At 42.6% G+C, this 27,190-nt stretch overlaps 1 protein-coding gene across 1 annotated transcript in view; it reads left to right on the top strand.

Annotated features, from left to right (window-relative positions):
* The window catches only part of LOC143297106 (sodium/calcium exchanger 2-like), an 85,527-nt gene that overhangs the window by 23,447 nt on the left and 34,890 nt on the right, over positions 1-27,190 (top strand). Inside the window, exons 4-6 of the mRNA XM_076609278.1 lie at positions 9,601-9,735; positions 11,273-11,362; positions 24,986-25,125. Coding sequence (XP_076465393.1) covers positions 9,601-9,735; positions 11,273-11,362; positions 24,986-25,125 — 365 coding nt within the window. The remainder of the gene's footprint in view (positions 1-9,600; positions 9,736-11,272; positions 11,363-24,985; positions 25,126-27,190) is intronic.

Below are 27,190 nucleotides of genomic sequence, written 5' to 3'. Positions count from 1 at the left end.
CTTATCCTCTACCCCACCTTCCCCCGCACCCCCACCTTCCCTTCACACACACACACACTCACGACACAGAAGAAACAGGGACAGTGTTCGCACGTCCAGATCGTGTGTACTGTGATTTTGTGTGCTTTAGGTGTTACGTTGGGATGACAATGTTACCACTTTAGAAAGTGAAGGGACCCACACATGCACACAAAGATACAACATAAACACCAAAAGCTGAAAACTAGTATGGGAGAGGGATTGGGATTTAAAGATTCTCAATGAGCCAAAACATAGCGTATAGTAGGGGTTGTCAGTCTTTTTTGGAAAAGCCCCAAGACTTTTCTGTTTCCTTTTGAAGAATTTTCGCAACTATGGTGGATTTGTGAAATGATTGTCCGCCATATTTTTTGTTGCAAGGCACATTGTATCTACTTTCTTGTTAGAAAAACACAGTCATCATTTCTCTGCTTTTATGTAATTTTTAGCATCATGAATTGATAATGGCTTATTACCTGTTTTTTGATAATCTTTTACTTTCTGTCAAAAAGAGATTCCGATTTCCATAAGGGGTAGTCCGCTATTAGGTGTTGCTTACTGAAGTCTGCAGCTCGCTCAAAATTTCCTTAACACCCCTGGAAAATAGTCGCTCTGCAAGTAAACCCTGTCAGTTCTTTTAATCGAAACTTGCCATTGCCATTAATTCCCACTCAGTGTGGTTTTGCCATTCCCATTTTCATATCTTGGGTAAGAGGTTTCTTTTGAGTGGTTAGCACAAGGGGCCAATGAATGGTTTCCGGCAAATGTGATGATGGAGAATAGTCCATCTGAGGGCCATGTTTGTCACAAGCGCACCACGTCCATCATTAGGCCTGGGGGTTTGTGCCTTTTAAACCAGGCAGGTAGTCCTTCCCTAACGGTTTTTATTTTCCATCTTTGTTTCGGCAGTAATCCACCATCAATTGGATTGGTCTTTGGTGACTGACCAACTGTGCTATATGATGCTTCCATCTTCATACACTGGTTTCTGTCCAGATGCAGAGTGTGTCCTTCACAATCGTTTATGCGTCTTGCCAATGTTTGAAAAATTGCTTCTGCTGAAGTGTGGATGAAATGGCTGTGTTTTGAGTAGGATGGTATGGGTAATTTCTTTTTGTGTCCACTTTTGTTTCTAAAAGGTTTTGAGTCGGCAAAATAGCTGGATTGTGTCTCTGCAATGATAGCTATCCAGTACCCTTCCATCGTTCTTGGCGGGGGGCATGTGTGTTCTTTGACAGCGTTGCACTGGTACATGAACTAAGATTTGAATTTAGGTTTATGACCTGTTCTAACGTTGGCATCTCTGCTGCAGAATGAAGGAAGTTCAAGCAGTACGTGTTTCTTTGGCGTTCTTTTGTTGTTTTCGACATGATCATCCTCATAGTTTAAATTTTGTAGACTCTTTCTAATTTTAGATTGCTATTGGACGTGTGTTATTAGGTACCCAAAGTCCGTGCGATCACAAGTTGATGTTAAGAATGGTATAGTCAAAGAGTGCGTTGTTCATTCCTTTGGTTGCCAATTGCAATTCAAAGACAGAAAGGCTTTTGCATTTGATTAAGTATTTGGGTCCGATATGGTTTTCTGAATTGTCATCTACGGTGAAACTGATTCCAGGAGCGTTGCATTGCAGTTTCTGATGTTAATCGCCTGCACTGACAAAAATTAAGTGATGTTTTTGCTCCGGTTGATGTTGAGGCACAAACGTTTGGGTTTGCGATGATGGAAAAAATCGTTCTGTTGACCATGTGGAGCAATTATTGTAATTTTTCTAGCAACGGCATTGAGTTCTTATCCTGAGTATAATTATTGCGAAGGTTTGAAGATTGACGGTCTCTACGCAACGAGTAACACCCGAGTTTACCATTGTTGTTTCAGTCTAAAGGGGCCCTGCGTGTGGGAAAATTATATACGTACCACTCGAAGAGATCGAGAGGACCATGGGTTGTCAGCCAGAGGGGGATGGGGAAGGGAGATGATAAATGATATATAAGAAATAGAGGGTAAAACAGATGCCAAATTACTTACACCGCACATGGCTAACCCAATCTGCCCCAACTGAAAGTTCCGACATTGGAGACAAAGACAGCTATCATTGTCATGATTTTTTCACCACACGCCTGCACCATCCACACATTACATGCACCTCCTGTACCCTCGCACAACCTCCCTTTTGTCACAGCACTGCTTCCACGGACCACAAAAACAGACTCCTCCCAACAAACAGATTATAATATAAATATTCCAATATCCCTTTCACAGTGTAGCTCTGCAACTCAATTCTTCTACCCCGTGTGACCTACCTTTTCACAACACGCCAAGAAACCACAAAAGGGCACAGACCCTGAATTGGTCCTTCATGCGCTGCCAAACGCACCAAAACAGCGAACTGCAAAAACAGCATCTCAGCAATGGCTGCATGCTGGGAAGGGATGGTCTTGTGCAGAAACCCGTGGCGTCTGGGTTCCTGTCTTGTCATTTGAAGCACAGTAGCTTCCTTTTGAAAAGCGCATGTTGTTGGAAATGTTCAGATTCTTGCATGATTTGTACACTTCGTGCTCACTGTACATGTAGCTTGCGGCCGAACTCCCCTGCTCTGTGCCTTTACTTTGGTCATCGATGGCTTATGCCTTTCCCTGTTCTTTGATATCTTGCACTGGGGTTACCAATTTTCTAGCTGTAGCCATCGTGACGTTCACTTCATCTCGTAGCTCGCATTTCCTAAACATTTGCATGTCCCAAGGTAGTTAAACCGTCCAATTTTTTATCTGAAGTTGCGATGTTATGACTTGGGCTCCCACCCTTTTAATTTTCTGCTGGGTTCTGATGGTAGAATCTTTGCATTTTTCCTCGTGCTATGGAAGGCCGAAGCCACTGGAGGGCACATTGTCACGCTTATTGCATGTTAGCTGCAGTTGAGCTTTGTAGGCAAAATCATCACAACAAAAAGTCTCTTTATGTTTGCATGACCTACCGGTTTTTTTGGGTGAAGCCTCTGAGTTAGAGACCTCTTCATCTGTTTCGGTAGTTTCACGTCCGATATTTTCCCTCGGCCTTTCCTGAATGTCTTTCAAAGAGTGCGAGAAAAAGGCTAAGTGTTGAGAGAGGACGTTCGGGGTTCTTCCCATTCTTTTTTTTGATTAGCAAAGGGAGAGTTTTTTCCCCATATGTCTCCTCGTCCTAGCGCTGCCTTTTGGTCTTTGACTGCCGTAAATAGATTTTCGAGGGCAATGTATAGGCTTGATCTTCTAACTTGTTCTCCTGCACTAAGGTCACGGGTTCGCAGGTTTTGTGGGCGCATATGTTGTAGGATCAGCCATAGCATTTGGACTCTTAATTTGGTTCTTTGCAGCTGTTGTTAGCACACCATGTCCGTGGGTTCGCACTCTCGGAACAGTATTGGTTATGCAAATGGCGTTGTTCAATTTGGTTGTGCTTTTAAGCGGTTAAGGTTTGATCCTGGAAGTATTTCTCGTATGTTTGAGGAAAGCAATCCCTGATGGTTATTCCAGGTGCTGCCAGTTCCCTCTATCCGCATCGAGTGACAAGAATGTGATGCCCCTTTAAATCTTTGGGGGATCCGTCTCTCTTTCCCTGGATTGATAAGACCCTGTGGCTTTACATTCAGAAACATTTTAGTTGTTCGGACCGGTTTTAGTTCTTTCCTGGTATTGAGTTTTAAAGCCAGGTCTCTGCACTGATAGAGCACCCGAGCTTTCCATTGTTGTTTAAGTCTGCAAGGCCCTTCGTGTAGACATTGTAGAGGACAGGAGAAAGCGGAGACCCTTGTGGCAGTCCCATGGATAGTTTAGAAGGTGCAGACATCCAATCTCCGAGGCGTAGGACGACGGTTCTTTCCAGAAGCGCTGCTGCTATCCATCTTGTCAGTGTCAAACTTACTCCATACCTTAGTAGCAGCTCCATGAGATGCGCAAACTGGACCTTATTGTAGGCATCTTCAAGATCTACTGCTACTGCTAGTGTTTCTTCTTTTCTTTGAAATCCTTCATACACCTCATATGCAAAAGCAGCTGCGTTTTCCCATGTGGACTTGCCTGTTCTGTAACCACCTTGATTTGAAGGGAGACTGTGCCTGTGTTCAAGATCCCTTGCAAGTTTCCTGGCTATCATGCGTTCCATGAGCTTTCCGGCAATGTTTTGCATGGTTAGGATCCGGTAGCCGCTTACCTGATGATGGTCCTTTCCTGGTTTTGGTATGAGTTTTAAGAAGCTGTGTGTCCAGTCCTCCGGCACATGTCCATTGTGGAAACTGTTTTGATATAGATTGAAAAGGTTGCTTCTGTCTTCTTCCGATAGTTCCTTGATGTCCGAGTAGCGAACTTTGTCTGGGCCAGGAGCTGATTCTTTCTTGCATTTAGCTATTGCTTCGTTTAGATCATCTATTGTCAAGTCATCATCAGGTCCAGTCTGCATAAGGGTTTGGTTTAACTCCTCAACATATTTCTTTTTCTCATCTAAGTTTCTTTGATCGCTCTGTTGTATGAAACGTTTGAGCAGGGCGGATCCTTTTTCTTCGTTTGTCTTAAGCTTGGTTCCGTCAGTGTCTACCATGTCTGGGGTTGTTGTTGTGCACGTTTTCCCTTCCATCCGACGATAAAATTGCCAGAACTCTGTCAATGTTGAGTCATAACTGAGTGCCTCGCAAAACTGTTTCCACTTGTCATTTGTGGCCTCTTGAGCAATGATTTCAAACTGTTTAGTTTTTTCTTTCATTTTTGTTTCAATATCTTTGTCCGGAGATGGTTTTGTTCTTTCTTTTTGCCAAAGTTTGACAGCCGCATGTTTTTCTATCCAGGCTCTCTCTGTGTCGGTATTCCACCATGGGGGCTGAATAGTTTGCATCCTGTTCAGTGCCGTTCTTTTGTTTCTTCTGCGTCTTAATTTTTCGATGATGGTTGTCTCTTTGTTTTCATACTGAAATGGATCACGCGGTTTCATACAGGGTTTATCTGACAGTTTCTGTAGACTGAACACTACCGGGAGGTGGTCACTGCCTTGGTGTGGAAGCGTCTCTGCATTCATTTCTGCTCTGAATTTTGGAGATGTTAGAGCGATGTCAATCACACTGTCACTGTCCACTTGTCTTGTTCCAAGGCGAGTTGGGGATGTGGTTGTTAATGGGCTAAGAAGAATTTCCCCTATCATTCCTTCAAGTGCAAGTCCTTGTGGGTTGGTGTTCCGCTGGTCCCATAGCTTCGATCTTGCATTGAGGTCTCCACAGATAATGACTGAGTCTCCAAGTTCGTGCTCTATTTCCTCTAAAAAGGCCCAAACCTCTTTTGTTGTGCAGGTTCCTGGGTGAACATAGGCATTGATGAGCACGATGCTTTTGTGAATTCCGTCCGGTTTTTCGAGACGCACCCCCACTAGTTCACATGAGTTGCTACATCATTTCTCTAGATTTATGGTGGAAACTTTGTTTTTTAGGTTTTTGTTCAGTATGATTGGGACACAGTTCGTTTTGTTAGGCCTAGATCAGGTGGTACCGACAATATTTCTTGCAATGATTAGTTCTCCCACTTTCAAAATGTTTTCAATGATTTTTCTGTGGATAACGGTAGTGATGATGACTTTTGTATGTATTATGATAACCGGCATGCTGTTCGTTTATGAGAGAGAAATGATTCATTAGATCAAGAAATTTCTGTATCAGAAATCGAAGCTGCTGTCAGGGCACTCAGGAGTCAGAAAGCTGCTGGGCCTGATAGGCTAATTGGAGAATTGTACAAACATAGTGCATTTCACATCATGCCTTTTTTTTTTTGAAGTTTTTTAATTTCATATTTGATCACGGCATTTTTCCAGATGATTGGTGTTTGTCAGTGTTGCAACCACTCCATAAGATGGGCGATTTGAATGTACCTGATAATTATCGTGGCATCTCCCTGTTAAACATTTGTAGCAAGCTTCACACTTGTGTGCTGAATAGACGTATTACTAAACGGATTGAAGAAAATGGGGTTATTGGGGAAGAACAAGCTGGGCTCAGAGAAGGTCATTGCACAACTGATCACATTTTTACATTGCTTACATTAATACAGAGACAACTGCTCAGACATAGAAAATTATATGTTGCGTTTATTGATTTTCAAAAAAGCTTTCGATACTGTTAGAAGAGATAAGCTCTGGAGAATTCTGAGTTTCAGTTTCAGTTTCAGTAGCTCAAGGAGGCATCACTGCGTTCGGACAAATCCATATACGCTACACCACATCTGCCAAGCAGATGCCTGGCCAGCAGCGTAACCCAACGCGCTTAGTCAGGCCTTGAGAAAGAAAAGGTGAATAAATAATAGATAAGCTTACATAAATAAATAAATAATTATAAAAAGGTAGTAGTAATAATAATAATAATAATAAAAATATAACAATAAATAAATAAATAAGACAACAATGATGATAAATAAGCAAATAAAACAGTGTGGCTGTGCTACATGAAGAAGTGACTGAGGGGAAAGCTGAAGCTGACCAACTGAAAACATCAGTCTCCGACTTGAAAGAAGAACGAAAACAGAATTCTGAGTGTCAATGGTATCAATGGAAAATTGTTAAATGCACTGAAAAGTATTTACACAGTTGTTAAGGCGCGTGTTCGCGTCGGAGGTGACCTCACAGACACTTTTCTATGTCCTCGCGGGCTGAAACAAGGCGAAGTATGTTCTCCTGCATTGTTTTCATTATTCATTAATGAGTTAACAAAAGAAATTAATTATCATGGTAGGCACGGGATTCACCTTTCACCAGAGTTTATCTAGATTTTGATCTTGTTATTCGCCGACGATGTTGCCTTGTTATCTGACAGCATAACTGGTTTTAAAACCCAGCTGAATATTTTGTTCGAAACCGCCAGACGCCTTGATTTAGTTGTAAACCTTGATAAATCAAATATTGTTGTCTAAAATGGAGGTTTTCTTGCGCAGAACGAGGCATGGATGTTCGGTGATGCACAACTGAAAACTGTTAGCATGTACAAGTATCTTGGTGTTATCCTTACTACGCGGTTTTCTTTCCAACCCACTATGCGTGATTTGTCTGAACGTGCGAGAAAGGGATGTGCAACTATCTTTAAAATGCTTTGGTCTATTGGTGAACACTCCCCCGGTATTTTTTTTCAAACTATTTGACATGCATATCAAACCAATTTTGACATACGGAGCAGAAGTTTGGGGTTTGACTGGAAATAAAGAGCGCATTGAAAGGGTACACTTGTCAGAAATGAAACGTCTTTTGGGCGTGAGTCAGAGAGCACCAAGACACTTGATTTACGGTGAACTTGGTCGCTATCCCCTGTATGTGACCACCTACTCCAAGTGTATTAAATTTTGGCTTCGTGTTGTCTTTATGGATAATGACCGTTTCCCTAAGAAAGCTTATAATATGATGTTATCATTGCAAAGTCATAATTATTGTACTTGGGCCTGCTCTATGAGAAATGTTTTGTATAAATTTGGATTTGGTGTTGTTTGGGAGGCTCAGTCAGTTGGTAATGTCAAAATGTTTATGATTGAATTTAAGCAGCGTCTGGTTGATTGCTTTACTCAAGACTGGCATTCAGCTCTCCAGTCTCACGCTTTTTGACTCACTTGTGTAAACAAAGTGAGTCTATGTTTTAACCCGGTGTTCGGTTGTGTGTGTGTGTGTGTGTGTGTGTGTGTGTGTGTGTCCGTGGTAAACTTTAACATTGACATTTTCTCTGCAAATACTTTGTCAGTTGACACCAAATTAGGCATAAAAATAGGAAAAATTCAGTTCTTTCCAGTCATCTTGTTTAAAACAATATTGCACCTCTGTTTCTTCTCACCCGAACACGCGGGGTTCGAATCTGGTTAGGACTTCTTTTTTTTTTTTAACGCGAAGCTTTATAATAACAAATACAGAACACATTTTAACGATTAGATTCTTTTTTTTTTTTTTTTTTTTTTAAAGTGTATCACAAGTGAGTCTTGAAGGCCTTGCCTGTCTTGTTATGATGTGTATTCAGCTTACAACCAGTCCTTGTCACTTAAACCTTACTTGAACGATGTCAGATGTATAAATATGCGCCGTGTTTTTTCGCGGTTTAGAATTGGAATGTCCAGCTTGCGCTCACACTTTCTGCAGTTTAACTATGATGGTCAAAGTAGGAATTGTCCTTTTTGTGTTGACACTCCGGAAACCGAAATGCATTTTCTTTTGGTCTGCCCTAAGTACTGTTCCCTGCGTTCTCAGTTTATTCCTGTTAAATTTCACAAACATTTAAGATGTCCATGTTGTTATCTTGTGCGTGTGAGAGATTGAGTGTCAGTACATGCAAGTTTGTATTCAAGGCATTTTCATTACGAGCAAATGCTCTAGAATCGTTATCGATGCCCATGTAGTTCAATGATTGTCCTAATATTCATTTCCCTGTATTAATTATGTTTGTCCTTGTGAACTCCATTGTTACGGATCTGTGGTCTGACAATTAAAATATTTCGACTTTGACTTCGACACATTTCGACTTCGACCCCCTTCTATGTGTGGCGCATAATTGAAAGATGAAATACATTTTCTGTTTGTGTGTAAAGCCTTCAGTGATTTTTGCAAGACATTTTATGGTTTTTAACTGATAAATTTGAGTGGAAATTGACTTTACTAGTATTGATAGATGTTTAAATAATGATAAGATCACTGACCAAATTTATCGCCTTTACTTTGGACAGAAATAAAAGGTTTGGATGTCTCATAGTTATTGCGTACATATTTTGCGACCATAGTGCCCATCTTTTACCTTTGTAAGAATAATCTGTTTCTTTGTTCTTTCTGATATAGTTGGATAGTGGAGTTGTGACGAATGACGCTTATACCTTGTGTAAGGTGTGGATAAGTACTAAATAACACATTCAAGTGTGTGTGCGAATGTGAACAAGGTGTGTTGTATGTGTGTGTTCTTATCTACTATTCTTCATGTATATGTAACGTTGCACTCAGTGTTTACAACCATGCTATGTTTTAATTTTATGGGTGTGATTTTCCATGTTAAACGGTCATGGCTTAGGTTTGCTTTTTTTTCGTTTGTTTGTTTTTTGTGGCTGCCCCATCTTTTGTACCGTTTCTCTGGCATAACTCCCACTCCACTCGTTCCGAGTCCCATATTTACAGCCACTCCTGAGTTCACCCGTCGCAATCTCAGCACCGGCAGTCCACAGGAGGCTGAACACTAGAGGACATTCTGCGCTGATGCCAAGTGGTGTTCAGTGGTGTCTGTTCTGTCATTGCATGCTTTGGACACTACATATTAAGCCGTTTACTCGGAAAGATATTGCTTCGTCGCGGAACCAGACTGAGTGAGCGTCCCCTCCAGAATGGAAACCACCACGTCCCACCGACAGTTCCCCGTGAATCTGTCGAAACTGAAGAAATTGACAGTACTCATCCCAAGCATGGAAGCGGAGGGGGATCGAAATTGGCTTTCAGAATTTTCACTTTTGGAAAGATCAGCATGTAATGATTGGGGAGTCTAGCTTTGAGAGAGAGAGAGAGAGAGAGAGAGAGAGAGAGAGAGAGAAGCAGGCGCTTAAAGTGACGACCATCTTCCATCACCAGGGTGAGTGTGGACCAACTCCCTCGAACTCCGTCAGCAACAAAGAACAAACCTCCGGTGCGCGCAACGGCCGCAGGCCTTGGCGGCTTTGCCAACGCACGAAGGCGGAGAGCAACACAGACCGAGTTCACTCCAAAGTAAAAGCTGTCTGCATGCATGCTGCACTTTGTGCCATTAATAACCATGTCAAAGCTAAATGTGCTACATTAGGGAGGGTGGGTGAGGGGGAGGTGGGGGGGGGGGGGGGGTGTGAGGGAGGTTAGGGAGAGGGGGGAAGAAGAATAAAAGAAAAAAAAAAAAGGAAAAACGTTTCGTAACTGATGCAAAAATACTTGGTACGTGTGATGTAATTGGTTGGAGCTGGTACTTCCCTTTTTCCTCTGATTGGTTTCCATGTTTTTGCTTTGTAACCGTTTCGACCCATTACGCGATTTGTAATTAGTTTGAGAAGGGGTGTGGGAGGGGGGTTATCTCTCGACGCTAAGCCAGTCAGAATCGGTGAAGATTCGGCTTTGACACGGCTGTTTGCAGGGCTTGTTAAAGTTTGGTATTGGAGACGTTTACCTGTCTCGCTGTTTGATCAGTACACCGGTTGGCTGTGTTCATGAACTGTACGCAGCCTGTTACTGTTATTTTTGTTCCATATTTGCAGTCAGGCATTTGAAGGGTGGTGGTGCATGATCAGTTGTTTTAGTTTCTGTTGGCTTGTTGTTTGCGTTACAGTTATTTTGGAATCTGACTTCGTCGTTTTGGCGTTTGTTGACCGAATTTCAGACTCACTCTCCCGACGACATCCCTTAAAAAAATTTTTTTTAAAAATTCTTCTAATCACTGACCCATGGGCTTATTCATAAAGCTATAGGGTTTCAGTTTCGATTTCTCGCGGAGGCGTCACTGAGTTAGGACTGATCCATAAAAGTTTCACCACACCTGCTAGGCTGAGGTCTGACCAGCAGCGGAATTCCACGCGCTTAGTCAGGCCTTGAGAGCATGAATATATATATATGTATATATCAGAGTAGGTTTCTTCTATAATATGTTGCTACAGGACAACGGTTTCGTGCTGCGTGCTGCACACGGGACCTCGGTTTATCGTCTCATCCGAATGACAAGACCCTCAGTTTGATTTTCCAGTCAAACTTGGGAAAAAGGGCGAGAGCGGGATTCGAACCAAGACCCAGTCGGAGTCTCTATTAGCAGAGGAGCGTCTTGACCATTTTGCCATCTTCCTCTTAAAAGTGTAGAAACACATCAATCAGTGAATGTTCCACCGCACCACTTAAGCTGGTGGAGACTGCAGTTTAAACACTGCGATGAAACGTTGAATCCTTTTGCTTAAAAAAGAAAGGAAAAAAAATGTGTGTCAGTTTATGTATTTCTTATCTATCAATCTATCTGTGTGTCAGTTTATGTATGTTTTCTTCTGTCCCTCCCTCTCTCTCTCTCTCTCTCTCTCTCTCTCTGTGCGTGCGTGCGTGTGTGTGTGTGTGTGTGTGTGTGTGTGTGTGTGTGTGTGTTGCTCCCCAAGTGAATTTCAGGTAAGTTCGTGATTCTGGCTTTGACTTTTTCTTCGCCTTCGACGAGTTGTTCGATTGACTGCATTTACATTTCTAGAGTGTTTGCTTAAATGCAATTTCCATTTGCTTATTTTACGTATCTTATTTATTTTTTCAGGGAAAAACTAGAAGGATCCATGGCAAATTCGCGGCCTGCTTCTGGCCGCAAACCCATCTCGCCGTTTACAAACGTCCGCCCCCGAGCCAGGCAAGCTATGACTTTCTTTCTGTCTGTGTTTTAAGTCTGTCGCTCTCACCGTTCGTGAGGAAAACGTTAATTTTCTACACGTATTTTAGCGTATCGTTTATTCATTTAGAGACATGTTTTCCGGTTTCAATAACACTTAAATGATAGCAGTGTTTGATGATTGTTGAACCCGTGTATGAGCCAGGTTCTGTGTTAAAGTCTTAAAGTCTTAACTCCCGAGAGCAAGGTTGCGCATGCGCACTAGAGCCTATCCATAAAAGGGAAAGGGGCGGAGTTTATCTATAAAAAGCGCGAGCACGTGTCCGGTAGAAATGTAAACATGTGGGAGGTGAAAGCAAAACAAAGACCGACTCACTGTTAGCGGAGAAAGATCCGTGTACTCCTGCCACACAATGTGGTCGTTTACGGTTGCCAACGTCGAGGGGCTGTCTGCATGCTTTCCAATTCTCACCGGACAGTACCACGTGCTGGTGCTATTTTTATCTGACAGACACGTCTAGCGCAAACACAAACGGCTCTAGCTCCGCCCCTTTTCTCTGCATTCAAATTTTGTATTACGTGTAGCTGACACATTTTGTACTTTCCAAAGTCAATTCAGGTCTAGATTGGAAGCTGCTAGGCAAATCTCGCTCTCTGCCATAAATGAAGCCAAACCGTAGCTTTATTAGGCTTTTATTTTGAATAAACCTTCACCGACGTCACAGTGTCAGGCTCTGGTGAGAAACTGGCTTGATTCAAATCGCCCGCCATTTATAGTCCGGTTCAGGCTTAATGACTTGTTTTTGAATGATACACAGTTTCGGAACTCTCGTGCCTCTAGATCATCAGCTGCTTCCAGTCAGGTTGAACAATTTCTTTGGGCGTCATTAATAGTCCACTTGTGTTGTGGCCACTCGTAGTAGTGTGTGTGTGTGTGTGTGTGTGTGTGTGTGTGTGTGTGTATTTCAAAATAATGGAACGTGAGTGTTGAATATGTTTGCAGGCAGGTGTTTCAGTATTTTTTGTTTGTTTTAAACAGCGGTGTTCGATTTATGACTGTTTCCTGTTGAGTAGGCATTCTTCTTTCCGTGTGGTACTGCTGTGAGCAAGAATTCTTTGTATTTGGCCTTTACACAGAAGTGTCTGATTTATTTGCATTCTGCATTGCGTGTTTCATGTGGAAGTGGTCAGCACTAACGACTGGTTAGGAGAGTGCATGTTCGAACCCCGCCACAGGCATCAGTGTGGGGTTTTTGCGGCCCGTGGCCGACTCCTACCCAGAACAGAGTGTGCCTTGGGCTCAGATGGGAAGACTGGCCAGGCAGTCGAGTATCGTTCACTTCATGGTTGCGCCTTTGGGAGTGCTGATCAAATTTCCTGATCAGCATGGCGGCAGGTGTCTCATTGTGGACGATTGGCACTGGGACTGTAGAAGACGAACCTGGGTGTGGCTGTGTAGGAGGGGATCGGGATGAACGGTGTGGGGACAAAAAAAAAGAAATAAGGAAATCCAGTACTCAGATTACATGTGAGATGAGGTGGGCAGGAATTTCTTTGAAAACGCGCGCTTTCTCTCTCTGCGTGCGTGCGTGCATGCGAGCGAGCGAGCGAGCGACACAGTGATTTCATAATCATTGGCCTCTCTGAAAGCTCATGTTGGAGAGATTTTCTTTGGTTACGGTGAAGGATCATGCTTTTGTTACTTGTTTTTTTTGTGTTTTTTGTTGTTGTTTGTTTTTTGTTTATTTTTTCCTTCGGTGAAAAGATACTTTCCTTTTGTCTCTGTATGAAGTATTCCTAAGTTTTGTTTGGGTCTTCTCTTGCGATCTCTTGAGATATGATCTCAGCATTTTCTTTCAGTTTTGCTCTCGACGTCTGTCCTGTTTTCTTTCTCTCTGGGCATCACGTACTGCTTCCACAGCTTCCCCGTTTGTGACGAATGTCTTTAACGGGGTTCGCTTTTCCACTCTCCTTGTTTAACCGGGAGCATGTCTGTGTTCCCCCAGGTCTGTGTTCCCCCAGGTCTATGTTCTCCCCGGTCTGTATTCCCCCAGGTCTGCGTTCCCCCAGGCCTACGTATTTTTAATCATGCATACACTTTTGGGTACTGGTCGTCAGTGATCAGTGGTCAGCACCGGTCATTGAAGATTTGCGAAGTGGTCAGAAGTGGTCTGTAATGGCCAGCAGTGACAAGAAATGGTTACTAATAGCCAGCAGAAATCAACAGTGGTCAGCTAATGGTCAAACCCTGCCGAGACGTTCAAATAATGTATAGTCGTCACAAAGTGATGCAAGTTGAACTCTGATAGTGTACAACGATGGTCAGTAGTGGTCAAGCAATGGTCAAAGAGATGTAACAAAATAACTCAGTCTTAGCACTTTTGGGTCATGGTCAATAGTGGTCCTAGACCTGGGGGAACATGGACCCGGGGAGGATATAGCCCTGGGGGAATTCAGATCTAGCTGAAAGAAAATCTGGGGGAACATAGATGCGGGGGAACATAGACCTGGGGGGACATAGAGCTGTCCCCGTTTAACCATTTTCTTCGGAACCAACCTATTGCGTAAAGTGTTTTAACCCACGGTTGCTGACGCTTGTTTTTTTGGTTTAAAAAATTTTTTTCCCGCGTTTATCATACGAGACTTGTCCATTCTTGTCAAATACTGTACTATTTCAGTGCGTTTTGCATTTCACATTCCATATTTTGCTTTGCTCTTCCATTGCTAAATGTTGCTAACTCACGATCTATTTTGTTCGACTGATTCTTGTCAACAGAGAGCTTTTTTCTTTCTTTCTTTTCTTTTCCTTTTTCTTTTGAGGGGGGCGGGCGGGTGGGGGGATCCAGCGAGAAATGATTCCTAATGAACTCCGTAAATGTAAAAAATGATGAAATAATCAGTGAGTTCGTTGAAAATGAGTTGGACGTGAGGGGGAAATGAACCGTTCGCAAGCTTTCCTCCAATCGGACTATTTTTATAATTTACAGGCATATTTTGTTTGTTAGCGTATATTTGTTGAATTATCAGTAACAATCTGCTATACGTGTTGGGTGTATATATATATATATATATATATATATATGTATATATATATATATATATATATATATATATATGTATATATATATATGTATATATCTGTGTGTGTGTGTGTGTGTGTGTGTGTGTGTGTACGCGAATGCAAGATGCTTAACGATTTTTTGTCTTCATTCTAACTTCATGATAATACATGTGCCCTCCTAACGAATGTGTATAAATGCGTAGTTGCTCACCGGAAGTGTTCGTGGTGCTCGCTGGTTCAGCTTCAGTGTGCGTGGTAGATTTATCTTTTCACCCTTCTTCATTGGGCTGTTGGCCTTCATACAATTTTTTGTTCGTGTGGTCTTTCGCGCAGAATGATTTGCCTTCAGTAATAGAGGAGTAATCTGAGGCAGTGCATGGAGATGGACAAAATCTCGCTATATGATAATATTTTTGTTACTGCCTCTCCCTATGCATGGCGTGGCGTTTTGCTGGTCACGTGTTGCTGCTTGCGGGGTTGGGGGGTAGGGGACTGGCTTCCACTTCGTGTGTGGGGAAAAATGCTAGTCCATTGCCGTGTGACAAAAGTAACGTCCCTTTTAGAATTTGGAGAGTTGTATCAGCTGCCCGTTTCCGAGCCCTGCATTTTCCTTTACGTATTTTTGTTTTTACTGATAATATGTATTATGTTTATATGAACGTTTTAAAAAAAGTCTTTGTAGTGTTAGCGTTATTTGTGCAATAATAATGATGATAGTAATAATGATGATAATAATGTATTATTATTATCAGTGTTGCTGCTACTGTCTTTTGTTGTTGCTATTGTCATCATCCAATGTTTAGTTAGTGTTGCTGCTACTGTCTTTTGTTGTTGCTGTTTTTTCTATATTGCGGTCATTTTGGGATACTACCGTTAACTAACAGTTGTTGGCAGCTTGTTTCTAAATTGGACGTCTGTTAACACATTCAGAAAACAAGAGAGGCAAGGCCTTCAAGACTCACTTGTGATACACTTAAAAAAAACAACAAATCGTTAAAATGTGTTCTGTATTTGTTACTATAAAGCTTCGGGTTAAAAAAAAAAAGGAAAAAGAAAAAAAAAGTCCTAACCATATTCGAACCCCGTGTGTTCGGGTGAGAAGAAACTGTGTTACCCATTACACTGTCGTGGCTCCTTAACTGCCGTTCTAAAATATAATATTTGAACATAACTTTTTTTCTTTTTCTTTTTTTTTTAAAGGGCGATAAATCGATTGAGGTATTCGCAGTGAGAACACTGTTTAAATCATATTATTCTGGTGTACCTTGGGCATTCAAAAAATCTTTAAGGGCAATAAAAATTTTTTTTAAGTCCGCGGTAAAGGAGCTGTGGCTATCGCCGCAATCACACCGCAACATTTAGCCGTTTTCTCTAGATCTAGATAGATGTACAAGTTTAGTTACACCCGCCGGGAATGTAGTACAACTCGGTCGATTCAGTTTCTCTAGAACTTGAACTGTACGATGTTTTAGGTCTTGAAGACCTGTTCATCGCTCCGTGTGGGTCATCAGTTGTACATACTAAACTTTGCATGCGTGGCTTATTGGCAAGACGGATTGTACTTGGCTGGTATGTTCTTCCAGTAGACATCCAGTCTGCTCTTAAAGGCATTCACCGACGGTGCAAAGACCACTTCGCCTGGGAGACTGTTCCACGTCTTGGTGACCCTTTCACTGAAGAACTGTTTCCTGGTGTCACAGTGGGTGTGGTACGGGAACAGTTTCTTCGCGTTTCCTCTGGTGCCTGATTCCTCTGTGGTTTCAAGTTTTGGTTTTTCAGTCTTGTAGATTCCGTGGACATACTTGAAGGTGTCTATCATATCCCCTCTGAGTCGTCTGTGTTCCAGGCTAGGCAGGCCGAGTCGCTCTAGTCTTTCTGAGTAAGGTAGCTCACTGATTGAGGAGATCAGCTTTGTGGCTCGGCGCTGCACGTCCTCTAGCTGCTTGCATAATGTCTTATGTCTAGGTTGCCACACAGTTTGTCCATACTCGAGGATAGGCCTCACAAGTGTTTTGTATAGCTGGATGAAGAGCTTGCAGTCTAAGAACTCAAAGGTTCTGTGGATGATGGCAATCACACTGTTTGCTCTTGCTGTGACACTGTCCACGTGTTGCTTAAATTTGAGGTCATTGTCAACTTGAACACCAAGGTCCGCTTCCACCTCACTTTCTGCCAAGGGTATTTCTCTGATGGTTCCGGTTTCAGCATCTGCATGCTTCATATGGTACGATGCTTTTGATTTCCGTGTGCCGATTTTCATCACTTTGCATTTCTGCGGGTGGAATCTCAGAAGCCAATCGTTTGACCATTTCTGGAGGCTGTCTAGGTCCTGTTGAAGAAATGCGGTCGATTCCTGGTTGTCGCTAGCGGCATAGATTTTTGTGTCATCTGCAAACAGTTTGACGGTGTTTTGTACATGTTTCGGTAGGTCGTTGATGTAGATGACAAACAGGATGGGTCCTGGTACACTGCCTTGAGGGATACCGCTTGTGACTGCTACTTCATCTGAGAAAGTTCCATTGATTCTGACTCGTTGCTTTCGGTCACCAAGGAAGGTTGATATCCAGTTGAGTATTGGGCCTATTACCCCGCGGGCTTCAACTTTCTTCAGCAGACGACAGTGCGGTACAGTGTCAAAGGCTTTTTGGAAGTCCATATACACGACGTCAGTGCTGCTGCCGGAGTCTATCAGCCTGGTCCAGTCATCGAGAGCTTCCAGTAGATTGGTCACGTAAGATTTCCCTTGAACGACTCCATGTTGCTCTTCACAGAGTAGTTCATTGCGCTGTAGGTGATGCATTATTAGTGCCCTCAGGAACGTTTCCATTACCTTGCACAGGATACAGGTCAGGCTGACAGGTCGGTATTTTGCTGGCTGCTGTCGGCTTCCTTTCCTCTTGTAGGTAGGAGTGACTGTGGCTTCTTTCTAATCATTAGGAATTTCCCCACGATCCAGAGTGAGGCGGAATAGATGTGCTATTGGGCGTACTAGAGACTGCTGCCTTCGCCAACACCATGGGGTGGATTCCGTCGGGTCCAGGTGCCTTGTTTGTTTTCAGATTTTGAAGTGCCTTTTTCACATCCACTTCAGTGATGTTTACCTCTTGCAGTATTTCCTGAATGCTGTACTCGGGAGGTGGTGGTAGGTTCTCTTTTTCTTCCTGGGTGAAGACGTTTTGAAAAAATTCGTTTAGAACGTCTGCCTTTTCTTTGTCTGTTGTCGTTTTTTTTTTCCGTCAGCTTTTTTCAAATCTGCAGTGCCTGACCTGCATTTGGTTTTCGATTTGACGTATGACCAAAAGACTTTGCTGTTTTTCTTTGCGTTGGCTACCACCTTTTCCTCTCTACCTCTCTTCGCTTTGTGGCACGCTCTTCTGGCTTGGTTATATGCGCGACGGTATTCCTGCTCGTCTCGAGGGTCTCGTGATTTTTTCCATATCCTGAAGAGTCTGTGTTTGTTTCGAACAGTGTTCAGTGTTTTCGGGTCCATCCATTTCAGGGTAGTTCTTCCTGATGTCATCACTGTTGGGATGTACTTATCGACAGCTTTCTGGATCTCATCCTTGATGGATTCCCAAGTTTCTTCAACTGACTTGTTGGAGAGAAGTTCGTCCCAGTCTGCTTCAGCGAGGTCCAAATTCATTTCTTCGTAGTTTCCCTCTTCAAACTTGGTCTTCTTCCTTGCTGGTTCTCGCTTTTCGTATGAACATGAGAAGCTGATGATGAGAGTCACGTGGTCGCTTCTTCCTAGTCCGGCTTGTGTTGTGATGCTGTCTCTCATCTCCTCTCTGTTGGTGAAGACCAAGTCATCTAGGCTGGGGTTCTGTCCTTGCCTAAATCTTGTTGGCTCCTTCTGGTGCTGGGTGAGATATGCATCTTGGGTGGCTTTGAGGAATTTCTGCGCTTGGTGTTCCTACAATTGCAGGTCTCATTTTGCCAGTTCGGGTGGTTAAAGTCACCCATCAGTACTGCTTCTGTTTGCCCAGATTCACAATCAGTTTGTTGAGTTTTTCTGTGTTTTCCGGAGGAGAGTTTGGGCTTCTGTATATCAATCCAACCAGAAGTTTATCTGAGCCATCCAGACGGCATTCGACTAATATTTGCTCTTCAAAGTCGTTGTCTTGAACTTCTGTCTGGGAAGCTTTGAGGTTGCTGTCTACATATAAGCACATTCCCCGTCCTCTCTTGTCCGTGAGGTTATGAAAAAGGTCATAACCATCAATGGCTACCTCGTACTCCTGTACTGCATATCTTGTGTTCTTTGGTTTGTCTTCAGTGATTCCAATTACTGATGTTTTTTACATGCTGATAAGGGCTTGTAGTTCACTCCTTTTGTTCAGTGATGAATCTGCATTGCTGTAGAGGCACGTACGTGAGTTCAAGGAAGCATTGGCTGTATTGTTCTGGCGATTAGAAGATTGTTTGGGAACTGATGAAGCTTTAAAACTATGTACATTGCGGGTTGAGAATTTTTTTTTATACTCAGAGTCTCGCCTGATCCGGCGGTTCCCCGAGGTAGACCACACGCTTGTTGCCTCTCACCCATCTTGCTTTGTCGTCCTCTGACGCCTTCTCTCTTCGTTTGCAGCTCATTGTAGAGTGCAGTCTCTTTCTTGCGTTCTGCAGGGGTCAAGTCCTTTCTCATGCTGATGCCAGAGATGGGGGTTGCTGCAGCAGTCTTGGTTTCTTCTTCCTTTCTCTTTCTGTGGTAGGTATGCAGAGTCTCATCTCTCTGTGCCATAGAGTCGAAGGTTAGTCTTTTATGTTCATTCTAGTTTTATAGTTTTAAAGTTGATATGAAAATTTAGTATTTTATTAAACTAATAACATGTAGAGCCAAGTACAAGTACTTCTAAACGTCGTATGAAGTGGAAAGGACTTCATTTTGAGAAAAGTCAAGACTGGAAATTTTTACGTTTCATGAATTCAAGGGTATTAACTCGCACGGTTTACAGTTTTTAACTGTGAATTCTGACTGATTCTGTGGATATTTTTTATGGCAGTTTGGGGCATAATCCAGTAAGTGATGAGGCGTTCACAAATCTTTCTCTGAATAAATATTTAATGGTCTCCTTCTTCAGCTTTCCATCACATGTTATCGTGTATTGTCCATTGAATATAGAATTAAACGGGCAGGTCAACAACTTGGAAACAAAATGGCGTCGTTCGCGTTCGCGAAGAATATGAGCATGCGTTTTGAATATGTATAAACATGTGTACGCAATTGATTTTTGCTCATGACCTTCAGGGCTCAGCCAATAGATCTATAAATCCACTCGTCGTATTGATTTTAGTAGTTTCCGAAAACGACCACTTGGGCGAATGAATATGGTGAAAGCCCTGTACACTGAGAGTAAAACACACAAGCTTTTTATGTATTGAGTATAATTTCAAAATGTAATGTTTAAGATGAGAAAGATCAGTTTAAAGCAAATTAAGTCCCCTAGCATTAATTACAGATTAATTTCCCTTTTTTTACTATCTGCACCAACGACATGCAAAATAAATATAACTTCCATGCTTAGCAAAAGAAGTTCCTGTTTGAACAAAAAATGATAATAATGACTGCTCTTGTTGTTGTGTCAGAATATCAGATCAAAGTGCCAAGTTTAGAGAATATAAAAAATATAAATATAACAGTAAATGCAGTTTGCATATAATCTGGCTTCTTTTTAAAATTTTTTTGTGCCCATCCCAGAGGTGCAATATTGTTTTAAACAAGATGACTGGAAAGAACTGAATTTTTCCTATTTTTATGCCTAATTTGGTGTCAACTGACAAAGTATTTGCAGAGAAAATGTCAATGTTAAAGTTTACCACAGACACACACACACACACACACACACACACACACACACAGAAAACCGAACACCGGGTTAAAACATAGGCTCACTTTGTTTACACAAGTGAGTCAATGATGTTCGACGTTCTCTGCTGTCGTCGTTGTTGTTAAACCGGAAGTGTTGTTTGTTTGTCTTCTTGTGGGTCAGCTCCAACGGTTCGCAGTAAGTATATTGTACGCTGTCTCCAGCACCCAAGTGAGATGTTTAGCTGTGGTCGCATAGTCCTTGGTGTAGTCTGTGGTTGTCCTTTTTGCAGTTTCTCTTCCTTCTACCGTCTCCCTCGCCCTCCGCCTAACTCTTCACTACCCCTGTTGTTGGCAGTTTCGTAACCTTGCTTCGACGAGAAATGTATGTGCACGATATTCATTTGCATGGAATTTTTATTTTATTTTATTCCCAACACATACAGTCTCGAGTGGGTGAGTAAAAGAGAGAAGGGTCAGCCCAGTGTGTTACCCCAGATTTTCTTTCAGCCACGTCTAATTTCCCCCAGGTCTTAATTACCCGAGGTTTGTGTTCCCCCAAAGTCTGGGTCTTTGTCCCCCCTGACGTCTATATTACTCCATGTCTTTGTTCCCCCACATCCATATTCACCCAGGTCTGTGTTCCCTCTGGTCTATGTTCCCCCGAGTTTAGAACCACTGCTGACGATCTTTTGACCATAACCCCCAAAATGCCAGATTGGTTGTATTTGTCACATCTTGCATGGTTATGTCTTGGTTGATTTTGTCACATCTTTGCATGATAATGTCTCGGTATGTGTTTGCTACCGCTACCTGACCATTACTGACCACTGCCTACCAATATCAGAGTTAAGCTTGTTATGCAGCATTGGGACGTTTTGGCAGGATTTGACCATTAGCTGACCATTACTGACTGCTGTTGGCCACGACTGACCATTACTTGTCACTGCAGACCACTGCCGACCACAATAGAAAGATCTACAGATTGCTTTGTTGTGTCACGTTTGTGCATTCTTATGGCGCCCTGGTAGGTTTTTGACAGCAAACCGACCACTGCCAACGGCGACTAACAATTGTCTAACCGTTCAGATTGTATTGTTCTGTGACGGTTATGTAGTAGTTGGGCTTCTTTGTAGGATTTGCCAATTGACCACTATTGGCTACTACTGACTACTGCTGAAAAGTTTCCAGAATGCTACATTTGATTGTTTATCAAAAAAATGTGCAGTTTGTGTTATGTTCACATGTTTCTACATTATGTAGGCCTCTTTGGTCATGGCTGACCATGGATAGAGTATATCCGACCTAATGTCTAATTGGGCTGTCTGCTTGGACCAAGCAGCGTCGCCTGTGACTGTAGAGACCGATGCGAGAGAGACAGTCTCTGTCGCAGCGGTCACATGTGTAAGCTGATGGTGGTCTGTTGGCTGCCGTCCCTTTTCTGCGGGCTCGCTTTTCTGCTGCAACAGCTGACAGTTTGTCTTCACCAATCCATAGCTGATTCTTGAGAGTGTTTCTCCATCTGTTGCGGTCATCTGCAAGGTCCTCCCAGGATTCAGTGTTGATCTCAAGTGCCTTCATGTCACGTTTGCAAACGTCTTTGTATCTCAGCTGTGGGCGGCCGATGTTTCTCTGCCCCGTGGCGAGCTCTCCATAAAGGATGTCTTTTGGGATGCGACCATCTTCCATGCGGCGAACGTGGCCAAGCCAACACAGCCGACGCTGTCTCAGCATGGTATACATGGTCGGGAGGCCAGCGCGAGTCAGGACTTCGGTGTTTGTCACCGTGTCTTGCCAGGAGATGCCGAGTATGCGCCGTAGGCTTCTCAGGTGGAAGGTATTGAGCCTTTTCTCCTCATGAGCATGTGTGGTCCACGCCTCACTGCCATACAGCACGGTGCTGAGGACGCAGGCGTTGTATACAGCCATCTTTGTCTTCGTGGTCAGCTTGGGATTTGTCCACACTCTTTGTGTGAGACGGGCTAACGTTGTGGCTGCCTTCCCGATCCTCTTGTCGATCTCGGTGTCAAGGGAGAGGTTGTCGGTGATGGTGGACCCAAGGTAAGTGAATTGATGGGTGGCTTCAAGCTCGTAGTCATCAATGGTGATGGCTGGTGGAGATGGCGTGTCTTGGCCTAGGACATTTGTCTTCTTGAGACTGATGGTCAGGCCGAAATCTTTGCAGGCCTGGGAGAAGCGGTCCATTAGTGACTGCAAGTCCTGCTGGGTGTGGGTCACAACTGCGGCATCGTCAGCAAAGAGCATGTCTCTGATGAGGGCTTCGCGGACTTTTGTCCTTGCTCTGAGGCTCCACATTAAGAGTACTATCTTATACAATAGTAGTACTTTTTCACCATTTCCACACTGACTGCTACTGATCATTGACTGCTACTGAGCAGTGTCCACCGATGGTCACTGGCCGTCAGCAGGAACTGACATCACTGACCACTGCTGACCACCGCCGACCATTGCTGACTGCTATAATTGACCGCTTACCACTTACAACCGCTGACCAGTGACCACCACTGACTAATGACCACCACTGACTAATGGCCATTATTAACGACCGCTGACCACTGATGACTAATGACCACTGCCATTTTGATTCAAACCTACACCTCCCCACGACAACTCAGATCACCTTCCGATTCACGGTACGGCGGCTACTTGCTTCCCGTGTTAAAACCCGATCCTTCGACAATTCTTCCTTTTCTTATTCAGCTCCATATGTCTGGAACAGTTTACCTCACGATCTTTGCCACTCTCCCACATTTCAATCTTTCAAAACTGGTCTGAAAACACATATTTTTGAAAACGCCTATCCATAGACCTTCCATACTTTTTCAGTTATAAGCCATGGAAACTCTCTTTCGTTGTGTGTGTGTGTGTGTGTGTGTGTGTGTGTGTGTGTGTGTGTGTGTGTGTGTGTGTGCGCGCGCGCGCGCGCGCGCGTGTGTGTGTGTTCTGTGAATCTGTTTTATATTATTGTGCGCTAAATCATTCTTCTTCTTCTTTCTTTTGTGAGTTATTGCGCGTGCGCACGTGTGTGTGTTTGTTTATTGTAAAGCGCTTTGAGCTCTCTTTAAGGGAGGAAAGCGCTCAATAAATGTCCATTATTATTATTATTATTATTATTATTATTATTATGGTATTGATGGTAATTGCATGTCGTGTGTGCAGCCTCAGTTGGTCGACAATGCTTCATATCCACTTTTTATCAGCAGCACTGTCAGGGCTTAGAGACATTGTAATGATGAGATGGTGCTTGTGATAGTGATGATGATGGTATTGATTATAGTAAACATAGCAGGTAATCGCTGAACTGGGGCTATAGGCAAGATAAGAGGGAGGGAAGAAGGGGGCTTAACACGTAAAACAAACGGTTAACGTGGGAGACGTTTGATAATATGATGCTTAATATAGTGATTAAGATGGTATTGATGATAATGATCATGGTAAATATGGCAGTAAATTTTAACCTTTAACACTCAACTGGGGATATATATATATATATATATATATATATATATATATATATATATATATATATATATAAGAGAGAGAGAGAGAGAGCGAGCGAGGGCGTATGGAGCTTAACACGAAGAACAAACACTGTTCAGTGTGGAAGGCATTTTTAATACCGTGATTCAAAAATCAAAATCACATTGACAAAAAGTTTAAGAACCTTGTATTTTCCACAGAGTTAAATCTTTACTGAGCTGTAGATAAATATAGTATACACTATGCCAGATTTAAACAAGGGTTTGTTCACAACAAGTGATCCAAAGCACATAAATGGACACTGATTACGAGGGCAAAAGGCTTTTAGCCTATAGCCAAACATTTCTGTGATTCTGTGATTCTGTGATGCTTTTAATAGTGATTATTACAACAGATCATCACTGAACTAAGGCTGTAGAGGAGTAGATGGAGGCTTAACTATGTGTTTGTATGTAGCATACGTACGCAGCTTTCATTGGAAACCGGTGATTTTCTGTGTATCAAAGTTTGGGACATCAAATCTTATTCTTATTGATTCATAACTGAACTCGGGTGAAGTGTTCAGAATTGGTTACGTTGCTAAATGTAACGAAAGAAAAGTGACCGTGCAAAAATACGTTGCGGTGAATATTCTTTCAACTATTATTTATGTAGTTTTGCGACGTTATGAATACAAATGTTTGTATTTTATGAATCTTAAGAAAAGCAACCTGTAATTGTAGGTGTGTATTTTGTATACATTATATGTGCATAAATAATGTGAAACGGCTGTACGAAGATATGAATTTGTGCGTTCTTTATTATTCTGTTTTACCAGTGTAAGAATACTATGAACAGGCATACATGTACATTTGGACACGCAAATGCCAACACAATTCGTATATCAAATAATATAAACTGTTAGTGGTATTTGTATAAACTTGCAATACGAATATGTAGGTAAGTGTATATGTGAAATTTGTGTGAGTGGTATAAATGTGAAATGTATACATTGTTTTCGTTTCTCTTGATTTTTGTATACATCCGGTCTTAATTAAAAAAAAAATCCTAATTTACACTTGTCAGTGATTAATTATTTTTTGATCACTGGTCACTTTAAACTGAAACATAACGGTGGGGTATACGGAGAGAGGCATTGGAGGGTGGAGGCAGAGATGGGGTGGGAGGGGGTGGGGGGGCAAGTTTGTATAGTTTGAACCTTTTGGGAATGTTCAAAAACCAGAACTGCGGCCTGTGACGTGACCGGAGTGGTTGTGATTTGATGTGTTCCCTACAGGTTCCGTAGCGCCGCGGTGACCGCTCTGATGGGCAGCAGCTACTACCACCGCATGCAATCCAGGAAGCCATGCATGGCTGACGTGGTCACCAAGGTGAAGATGATCGAGGACGCCATCAGGCAGGGCACCCCTCAGGAAGGTACGTTATCCTGTTATCATTAGTATCATTGTTATTATTATCCTCTGATTGTTGCTGTTTTAATTTTGATTTTTATAGTCATTATCATTAGTAGTATAAGTATTATTAGTATTAATCTTTCTTTCAATCCAGTGGCATCACACCAAGGCTCAGACCACTAGCAATTTGTCAGTCTGTTCGTTTAAAGCGCTGAGACTGATCAACTCTGATGTACTAAAGACACGGAACTACATTTGTTTTCGGATAACATGACTGCGTATAATTGTTGTTTTTTTGTGTCAAATGGTCATGTGTTTTCACCCCGTCATGAGGGGCAGTGGCCTCCACTTGAATGACTAACTTATCCGCAATCTTAACCTGCAAGGCCGCGCCTCCTCCCCAATCTCCCTTACACAGCCACAGCGAGCGTGTGACTGCGCCGCCAGTCGTCCCTCTTGGGGACTGTGTCAATGATAGGTCGCCACGAGGTCTAGAGGGAACCCAGCACTGCTGCTGTGAGCCACCTAGGTACGTTTCAGTTCTAGTTTCCTTGTGGTGAAGCGGCAGGAGAATGCAATGACGTGGAGGCAGCAGTGTAATGGATTTGGAAGTGAAGGTTGGACGGTGTACTTCAGTGTTCGACACATTTTGTAAATCTGATAATATAGTTTTATTGGGGTGTCATTGATAGCTTTTTTTTCTTTTGATTTGTTTTGAACAGACGTTGTCATGATTTTTCGACTGCCCTAGTGTGGAATGGTGTTTGTGCTGTACGTATTTTACTTCACTGAATGGTGTTGACCGACTTGTGAACGAAAGAACCAACGGATGACAGAACGAACCAGATTGCCAGACAGCAAGCAGCAGTTTCCCGCTCATCCACCAACTCTCTCAGTCTGTCTGTCTCTTTTTCTCTGACCCGGTCTCTGGCTCTGTCTGACTGTCTGCCCCTCCCCCTAATATATCTGTCTATGTCAGTGATCTCATCACCACCGGTATCAGTCATCTTCTCTTTCTCTCCCTCTCCTTCCTTTCTCTCGTATTAACAAACGAACGCAATCCCTTGTGTTTTTTTGTTTTGTTTTCCATACCAGTGGTGAAACAGATGCTGAGAAGGCCCAGCATTGCACCAGTCGAATGTTTTGAAGTCCCTGACAGTATCGTCGGTTTTATCGCAGGTCACCTTAACTTGTCCTTTTGGCTGTGGTCACAATTTTGGATATTTTCGTTCCTGTTATGTTGCATGACGTTCTCTTTGAACTGGGCGTTGATTGCAGGGATGCGTTTTGTTTGATTTATCATTATTTTTTGTTGTTGTTGCTAAAAAAAAGTGAGTTCTTTCCGTATATTACAATTACATGGGTGACAGTTCTCCGGATTTCTGGACCGTGAAGATTAAATAAGAAAAAAGAAAAAGAAAATTTTCTTTTGTAAAATTTTAGTTTTAAGACAGCATGGCATTTCCATTCTTGTCCAGAGTTAAATAAAGAAAGAAGGAAAAAAGAAAAAAAAGAAAAGAAAAAGGGTTCTGGACGGATTAGACCAACGAAACCATGCCAATATGATAACGAGTGTACTGAATTAATTAGAATAAACTTGCTGAACAGGTCGACGATATGATTCGTCCGCTATCCTCGAAGTTTATTTCTCTTAGAATCGTTGACCACTTTAACTTTTGTAACGAAGCATATGAGCGGTAAAGTGGCAGAAAATAAGGGGGAAGCTTAAGAGTACATGTGCACATGCATACGAACTCTTGTGCACGGGCTCGCGCTTTATAGTTTACTCACATACAAACGTGCGTGCGCTCGTAAAGATTCTCTCTCTCTCTCTCTCTCTCTCTCTCTCTCTCTCTCTCTCTCTCTCTCTCTCTCTCTATCTGTGTGTGTGTGTGTGTGTGTGTGTGTGTGTGTGTGTGTTTCTCTATGTGTGTTTGTGTCTGTCTATCATTTCCCCATCTCCAACCAAAGACATACAAGCACATGCATGCGCACGCACTATGCAGACATTAACGCGCGCACACATCATATCGCAAGTTTCGCTTTATCCTTTTATACTTTGGCTTGTTTGGTGTATTTTTTTCTTT

Source organism: Babylonia areolata, chromosome 22 (assembly GCF_041734735.1).
Source record: "Babylonia areolata isolate BAREFJ2019XMU chromosome 22, ASM4173473v1, whole genome shotgun sequence".
In the NCBI taxonomy this organism is placed as follows: Eukaryota; Metazoa; Mollusca; class Gastropoda; order Neogastropoda; family Buccinidae; genus Babylonia; species Babylonia areolata.
Note: the sequence above shows the minus strand (reverse complement) of the source record. Positions and strands in the feature narration are given on the sequence as shown.